This window comes from Salvelinus fontinalis, unplaced genomic scaffold (genome assembly GCF_029448725.1).
Source record: "Salvelinus fontinalis isolate EN_2023a unplaced genomic scaffold, ASM2944872v1 scaffold_0565, whole genome shotgun sequence".
NCBI lineage: Eukaryota > Metazoa > Chordata > Actinopteri > Salmoniformes > Salmonidae > Salvelinus > Salvelinus fontinalis.
In genome coordinates this window covers 109,393-118,119 of record NW_026600774.1, presented here as the reverse complement: position 1 = coordinate 118,119, position 8,727 = coordinate 109,393, and the positions used below count along the sequence as shown (strand labels likewise).

General features: G+C 42.4%; 1 protein-coding gene and 1 non-coding gene across 2 annotated transcripts; both read left to right on the top strand.

Moving 5' to 3' along the window:
- Positions 1–255: 255 nt before the first annotated feature.
- On the top strand, positions 256–8,492 carry LOC129846480 (uncharacterized). The gene is made up of 2 exons (XM_055914426.1): positions 256–2,884; positions 8,332–8,492. Exons 1-2 carry the CDS (start codon positions 1,527–1,529, stop codon positions 8,342–8,344), a joined length of 1,371 nt encoding a protein of 456 aa, XP_055770401.1. The 5' UTR covers positions 256–1,526; the 3' UTR covers positions 8,345–8,492.
- On the top strand, positions 6,604–6,791 carry LOC129846481 (U2 spliceosomal RNA). Its single transcript, XR_008758260.1, has one exon. It is a non-coding gene; the product is annotated as a U2 spliceosomal RNA (small nuclear RNA).
- Positions 8,493–8,727: the final 235 nt, after the last annotated feature.

Sequence of the window (8,727 nt, the reverse complement as noted above, 5' to 3'; positions counted from 1 at the left end):
CCTCTTTGCCTTTTGCTCACCAATCTGGCCTCTTTGCCTTCTGCTCACCAATCTGGCCTCTTTGCCTTCTGCTCACCAATCTGGCCTCTTTGCCTTCTGCTCACCAATCTGGCCTCTTTGCCTTTTGCTCAGCAATCTGGCCTCTTTGCCTTTTGCTCACCAATCTGGCCTCTTTGCCTTCTGCTCACCAATCTGGCCTCTTTGCCTTCTGCTCACCAATCTGGCCTCTTTGCCTTTTGCTCACCAATCTGGCCTCTTTGCCTTCTGCTCACCAATCTGGCCTCTTTGCCTTCTGCTCACCAATCTGGCCTCTTTGCCTTTTGCTCAGCAATCTGGCCTCTTTGCCTTTTGCTCACCAATCTGGCCTCTTTGCCTTTTGCTCACCAATCTGGCCTCTTTGCCTTTTGCTCACCAATCTGGCCTCTTTGCCTTTTGCTCAGCAATCTGGCCTCTTTGCCTTCTGCTCACCAAGGAGGAAACCATTGAGCAGCTCGCCAGCCGAGCGGCACAACAACCTGGAGAGAGATGCCTAGCGCACACATCATTAGTGGAGTGAAGTTGCTTGTTCAATAATAAAGCATATATCCCTTGTTATTAGCTTGTACCTATAATTGTTGATCAGTTAGGTAGCTTGTTAACTAGCAATACACTGCTTCAAATTACAATTGTTCAGAATGTGTAGGTTTACTAGTTAAAAAGAAAATAAATCAAATGTAATTGTTCAATGTGTAATTGTTTCATAATTCAATGTGTCGTGTTTAAAAATATCTGATCATATAAAATGTGTTGTATTTATATTACTTTTACAACTAAAAATATATGATAATAAACAAACAAATCTAAACTAACAAATGTCAAATCATATTTTTCGCCGAGATGGCCAGTCAATTTGAGATACAAAAGAGACAGGCTATTTTTAATTGTTCACATTATTTTCGTAGACGATGTATTGAAGTCAAGTGGTTCAACATTGAAATGCAGCTTGCTGTACCACACAGGACAGCCAGGAAAAAGCGACGGTCGGTGGAACTCTGGCGCCACCAAGTGGACAATTGCTTCAGTTCAGTTGTGGCAGCAGCGCTACCGGATATATTTGATACAAGATCAAATGTTATGTCAATATAATTATCTCCAAATTGTTCCCCCCCACCCGTAATATATTATTATTCCAATGTAGCTGTTGATCTGGTGTTAATTTAACAAAGCTTCCTCTCATTTCTGATTGGAGGGCGAAGACCACGTGGCATTAGAACCTACAAATGTGTTACATTGTAACAGTCGAACGTGGTCATTCCTGACGTTGATCAACTCCCAATCCATGCCACCTTTTATTTCAAGCGTTGTCCTTTTCGTGGTAAAAAAAGAAAAGCATACAGAGCTCATTTTGGTGTGTCCGCTGTCGAATTTGACGTGTCGGAGAACGGCCACTTTCTCGCGAAACCATTGTGGGTATCGCTTCTCGGCCTTTTGGCTAAGATCAAGAAAAAGATCGCGAGAAGTACCCGCGGGATCCACAAGGAGGTGCGATGTCGACATCGGCCACATCACAGTCAGCAGCCGCTGGACTGAAGAACACGCTGCGTTTTCAATGGACCGGAAATGATAGTTTGATGGAGAGATTTCGTTTTGGGAAGGAAGTCCTTTTTGGACCACTACGCCTGACAGCAGACGACGTTCACTGCCTGCAACAGAACACACCGGAGAAGTTTTACGACGTGTCGTTCTACACCATCACCAGGCTGGAGGAGGTGAGAGGGCTTTTCCGCGCGAACGCGACAGCACCCGCCCTCAGTGCGTTTCAAGTGGAGTCCCTGTGCAGGCACAACATGAGGGTGCTAACGGTGCACATGTTCAACCCATGGGTCACAGAGGAAACATTAGTGTGCTACCTCAGCCGGTACGTGACCATCTTGCCAGGAGTGAGAGACATTAAGGACGCCCTGGGCATCTGGACAGGGAAGAGGCAGTTTCGTGTGCTGCTAAAGGAGGACGAGAGCGGCCATGATGGCTACCGCCATCCACCCGCTTCTTTTTCCATCGGAGCAGACAGGGGCTACCTTATGTATGCTGGTCAGCCTCGTTTCTGCAGGAAGTGCAGCACCTACGGGCACCTCGCTGATGCCTGCACCCAGACAAGGTGCAGAAACTGTGGGACTCTGGGCCATATAATGAGGGATTGCACCGTGCCCAAGCGCTGCAGTCTGTGCAACTCAGAGGACCACCTGTTCCGTCACTGCCCGAAGGCAGCCCCCTCTTACGCCAGAGCGGTGAGCGGGAAAAGAGCGGAGAGCGACAAAAGACCAGAGAGTGGGAAAAGACCAGACGAGGGAGAAGGACTGGAACTACGCGCCATTGAGGAGGTGGTGGAGGAGCTGGTGATGGAGAGAGAACTGCGAGGGTCCGAGGAGAGCGGGAGTGAGACGCCATCATCATCCCACGAGGAGAGCGGAGAGACCAACGGGAGTTGGAACAAGCAAGTGGAGGGGGAGAAGGGAGAGCCCACCGCGCCCTCGGCTCAGGAGAGCTGGACAACGGTGAGAGAGAGGAGGAAGTGCTCGGTGAAGAGGAAGCAGATGAGCCCTGTTTCCCCACTCATCAGCATGGAGGCGACGGAGAAGTCTGCTCTGGGGGGAAACCGTTTCAGTGTTTTGGAAAGCGGGAGGTCTGAGGAGAAAGGCGAGGGAAACCCGGGCAGCGCAGAGGAGACTCTGCTTTCCCCGTCAGGCAGCTCCATCGACAGCAGCGGTCTGGCACCCAGCGGTGTTCCAGCGCCCACACAGATGGAGGAGGAAAGGGTTTTCCCAACCAAGATCCTTGTGGACAGTCCTCCCGCTGGAGACCACCGTTTCCCGGATAGGCCTCCTAACGAGGAGATGTATTTAAAGTGAGTATGGAAAAATGTCATATTTTAGATAGTAGTCCGTTTCCCTCCTTATCCCATGTCGTCTGTTTTAAACCTAGCTAGCATAAATGTTAGAGGGCTTAGGAACCCAGTTAAAAGGGCGACTGTTTTTTCCCATTTGTCCTCCATTTGCTTCTCTGTGTGTTTTTTACAAGAAGTACATTTAAAAGATCAAAATGACGTGGAGAGGTTTACGCAGGAATGGGTTCAGGGAGAGTCGAGGTGGAGTGTCGGCGGGGTGCATTCAACAGGGGTTGGTGTGCTATGTGGGAATAGGGATTTAAAAATAGTAGGGAGTTTTTCGGCTGTACACGGGAGGGTTTTAATAGTAGATATCGATTGGAGGGGTAAATGTTTTAGATTTATTAACGTGTATGCACCATCGACACCCAAGGAAAGGAGGGAAATGCTCAACGACCTAGACGCTATTTTTATGACAAACAGACAGGTGTTTATGGGGGGAGATTTTAATGTATCATACGACCGAGGTAATCTAGGAGGGCATCTTGTAAAAAGTTTAATAGGTAAATATAATTTGGTTGATACGTATAGAGTGGAGCACGCGGATGCTACAGGTTTCACTTGGGAAAACAGCAGGGGCGCGAGGAGCCGAATAGATTATCTGTTTGCTCCGCGTGGACTCGGTGTGTCCTCTGCGCGCGTCACTCCGGTATTCTATTCGGACCACAGCTGCCTGTCCGTGACAGTAGAATTAAAAACAATTGAATTTGGAAAAGGGTATTGGAAAATTAATAACGGCATTTTACATGACACAACTTTTGAGACAAGATTTAGGTATTTTTTCCAGGGCTGTGTAACTATGAAACCGTTTTATTCTACTGTCATAGAGTGGTGGGAGAGCACAAAATTAAGAATCAAGATTTTTATTCAGAACTTTTGCAAAGACAAAGTACGTAATACCCACAAAGATTTTTATGAATTGCAGAATGAACTAAAAGATCTACACATCCAAGGTAATTTGAATGGTGGTGGATTAGATAAAGACAAATTATGTATCCTACAGAAAAAGCAGCATGCTTTTTTTGAAAAGAAAGCTCGAGACTTCATGTTTAAAAGTCAGCAGGATAAATGGGAAAATGATGAGAAGTGCTCTGCATATTTTTTCAAACAAATTAAATCACGGGGAAAGAGGAGGACTATTTCGGCTTTATTGGACCAAGATGGGGAGATGGTTGAGGATGGAGATGGCATGCTTGGTGTCGCTACACATCACTTTTCTCAGCTATTTCAAAAACAAACAATTGATTATGAGAAGGGGACTAAATTTTTAAAATGCGTGGATGTGCAGATACCTTTAGATATTAGAGACCAATTAGAAGGGGAATTGAAATTAGATGAAATTTATATGGCACTGAAGAGCATGAAAGATAACAAAGTACCAGGAGTGGATGGGCTCTCTAAAGAGTTTTACATCGTTTTTTGGGATTTAATTGGATGTCATCTGTTGGAAGTGTTTAGAAGTATATTTGGTTTGGAGCATATGGGAGGTTCGATGTGCGAGGGGGTAATCTCTCTACTTTACAAAAAGGGAGACCCCAAGACATTAGCAAATTGGAGACCTTTAACAATGTTGTGTGTTGACTATAAATTATTAAGCAAAGCCATAACTAATCGCCTATCATCTGCCATGGCATATGTTGTTGGTTTAGACCAAACATGCGGTGTGGTGGGGAGAAAAATAACCTGGAACTTGCAATTGCACAGAGACGTTCAAGCATATTTAGAGGAAAGGCACTTGCCAGCTATTACTGTGAATTTGGACCAGGAAAAAGCCTTTGACATGGTAAGCCATGAGTTTTTATTTAGAGTTATGGGAAAATTTGGGTTTGGAAATAATTTTATGAAATGGGTCAAAATTCTTTATAGTAATGTGGGTAGCAGGGTAAATATTAATGGGAATATGGGAACGGTCATCAAGCAATTACGAGGTGTCAGGCAGGGGGACCCTCTATCTGCTCTATTGTATGTTTTATATATCGAACCTTTTGCATGCGCAATTAGGACAAATTACAACATCAAAGGCATCCGTTTACCCGGAGGGGATATCCTAAAAATTTCACAATATGCGGACGACACAGTTTTATATTTACAGGACGACCTGAGCTTGAAAGAGTCTATCAAAGTCATGGATGAATTCTCTGTTGCCTCTGGGTCAAAGATAAACAAGAATAAAACAGAAATAAAATATATGGGACCGTGGAAATGGAGAACTGATCAGTTATGTGGTTTGACTGTGTGCACAGGACCAATGGTAGTGCTCGGCATATCTTTCGGAAATGAAATTAAAGATGACATGTTTAATTGGAAAGAAAAACTAGTATCTCTTAATAAAAGATTGGGACTGTGGAAAGTGAGGCGACTATCCTTTAGTGGGAAGGTGTTAGTGCTGAAGGCGGACATTCTGCCTTCATTACTTCACCTTGCCTATGTGTTTCCCATGCCGGTGTCTCTCAGGAAAACTTTCATACGGGCACTGTTTAATTTCTTTTGGGGGGGATATGAGTACATCCGTAGAGATCGGATGTACCAGCCTATAGAGGCTGGTGGAAGGGATTTCCCTCATATTCCTCTCAAGCTAGATGCGTTGTTCTATTCAAACGTTTGTTGTCTTTTGCCGTCTTCTGTACACAAATGTCATATTTTAATCAAATTCTGGCTGTCTGTACCGTTAAGGTTCATGGTGGAATGGGATAATAGTAAGCCAAAAGCTGAAAGTATCCCATTACATTTTAAGAAAATAGTGGAATGGGCAAAGAAAACCCCTGTCTGCAAAGTAAAAGAAAACGCAATCAACCACAGATTGCTATACGAAAAATTAATAGAAAATTGTCGTCCTAGAGACCGATTACCAATATCGCCTTCCACCTGGCTACGGACACAATTGAAAGGTTTAGATAACAGACTGAAAGATTTTAATTGGCTTGTTTTACACAGACGTCTTCCGGTCAGATCAACATTATATGATCATAATTTGACCCTGAATAAATTTTGTCCCAGGGACAATTGTTTTGCAATTGAAACAATTCCCCATGTTTTATGGGAATGTTCTTTTGCCAAATTAGTTTGGAGAAAAATTAAACTATTTTTTGAGATTTTAAAAAACATTGATTATGAAGGGGTAGCCAAACTTGAACTAAAAAATGTGGAAAGGGTGCAATTATTAGCATTAGTGACTCTGGTGTCCCTTATCAAGACCAAACTTTGGGAGGCCAGATGTGGTGCGGTCAATGACACCCTCAAGTGGTCACCGACGGGATTAGTTGAATTTATAAAACAGGACATTTGGAAAAGAATACAATTCGAAATAGATAAGTGGGGCATTGTATCAGTGAAACAGAAATGGAAAGGGGTTTACCCTTCACTTTAAATGTTTTTAGAGCCAATTGAAATGTAGGCTAAGCCTTTGTACATATTTGATATACACTGAGGTTTATTCAGAATTCACTTTGGTATATGTATATGTTTGTATTTATAGAATTCTTTGTATTGTTTTTTGGAGATTGTTAGAGGCAAGTTAAACTTGAATGTAATAATACTGGTCAGTTTCTGCAGAACTGCATTTTTTTGAGTAGTTTTGCTATTGTTATATTGTTACACTATTTTTGGATACTGTTTTTATGAATCGATGTTATGTAATGCACTGATTATGTAATTGTATTTCAATGAGAAATGTAAATAAAATTCTTTTTCCAAAAAAAAAAAAAAAAAAAAAAAATCTGTTCTTATCAGTTTAATATCTGATACGTCCCCTATCTGGGGACCATATATTAAATTGATTTTTGGAACAGGGAGATGGAATAGGGGCTTGCTCCGTCCACTCCACGCATCGACCTGGTATTGCAGTACCTCCAGGAACGGTGCACCCCCTGTCGTTGTAAACAGAAATCAGACAGACTCAACGGAGTTGCTTCCTTGGTCTATATTGTATTTTCACTTTGAGCAACTTCAGTTCAATGTCAGTGATGGCTAGATAGCGCTGGTTAAATCGCTCACCGTTATATTGACTACGATAGCCGCTGTGAACCGGCTGCGTTCATCTTCTATTCAAACATTTTTCTTCACGGGATACAGGGCACAGTGAAACGCTTACTTGCAAACTTTCCTCAACAGTGCAATCAATAGCCACGATCAAAAATATACACATAGCTAAGTAATAAAGTAGTTCAAACATGTTTTTGTTATGATTGGAAATAGATACAGTAGAAGACTATACAGAATAAACTATGAAATGTGCTCAAGCCGTGTACTGGTAACATGGACTGTCTCACAAGCAACTGCCTGTATGTATTCGTTTCTCTCAATCACCTACAAGCAGTTCTCTGGAACAATGTTGTCGATTTTCAAAACAGAGTCCACAAGACACACAACTTTGGAAAAACAGTAAATTCATTTTGCAAATGTAGTTGTCTTTGAAACACATAAAAATATATTATACCGTCAAAATTGCAAATATATGCATCAAAATAACACGACTATATGCAAAAATATGAACACATCTATACTTATCTCTTGAGTGCAAGAGCAGACAAAACAGAAAGTTAGTCTCTTTTAAAAATCCCAGTAGATCCATAAATGTTCTTTGCAGTCACTAAATCAGGATGATCACCTATCCACAGGTGCTGAATTATGGGCAATTACTCTCCTTTTATGCATATTTCACCAAACTATTTCATACACATCAAATTGGATTCCTGATAAAATAAATGAAATGAATAATTGTGTGCACGATTCATTTATCGGTATCGTCACAATCCCATCAATCAAAGATTGCGGCTCAGTTTCAAATGGGTCGTTTTGGATGTACTGCTTTTCATTTGTACTTATTTACAGATCTGTTTTCTCTGACCACTAGCTGGTTTTCTATTGTTTTCACTGCTCTGGAACTCTAAAGCCATTTGTACTTATATATATATATATATACTTATACTATTTGCATGTTTTTAGTCAAAAAATAAATGCTTTTTGTTTATATGCATTGTTACTTTTTTCTAAACTCCTCTAATTGTCAGAAAAGTGTTTTTATGTAACTTCAACAGATTTTCAAGAATTTCCCTGAAATGTTTTGTGCTATTTTATTCTGTTTGTCCTGTGGGTACCTTTTCCACTGTTCCACCCCTTGTGTATTGCGCTGTCATGGTGTATTTGTATTTTAACAAGTACCTTTTGGCAGGGTAGTCCTATAGATGCGGTAAAGAGGTCAATGGAACGTAGACCAGGGGGGGATAGGGCGCCGGATTGGTGCACATTCAACAAATCTGATCTAACGTAGTGGATATTCGTCAAATCTGTCATGACTGACAGACCCGCAATGAGGTTACTGAAGAAAAAATACATCTGTTTAACTTTGTAAACTAAAGGTGTATTTAGAATTATTTTTGTTGTATTAATGCTATTTAATCTCTCCTCAGATTTATCATCTGATGACTTGGACAGCTTGGACTTTCTAGTCTTCCCATTCCTTCACCGACTCAATCACCTCCACGTTCCTCACTGATTGGTCAGGAGCCATGGCAGGCCAATCAGAGAGCTCCAGGTTGCCGCTGGCCCCTAACCCTAACACCCCCTTCCCCCTTCCGGTTTCCACGTGTCAGAGATGGAAGTGGATCAACCGACTCAAAACTAGAAACCAAACCCCAACCCTCCCTAACCCCCCCCCTAACCCTAACCCCAAACAACCCTAACCCCCCCCTAACCCTAACCCCAAACAACCCTAACCCCCCCCTAACCCTAACCCCAAACAACCCTAACCCCCCCCTAACCCTAACCCCAAACAACCCTAACCCCCCCCTAACCCTAACCCCAAA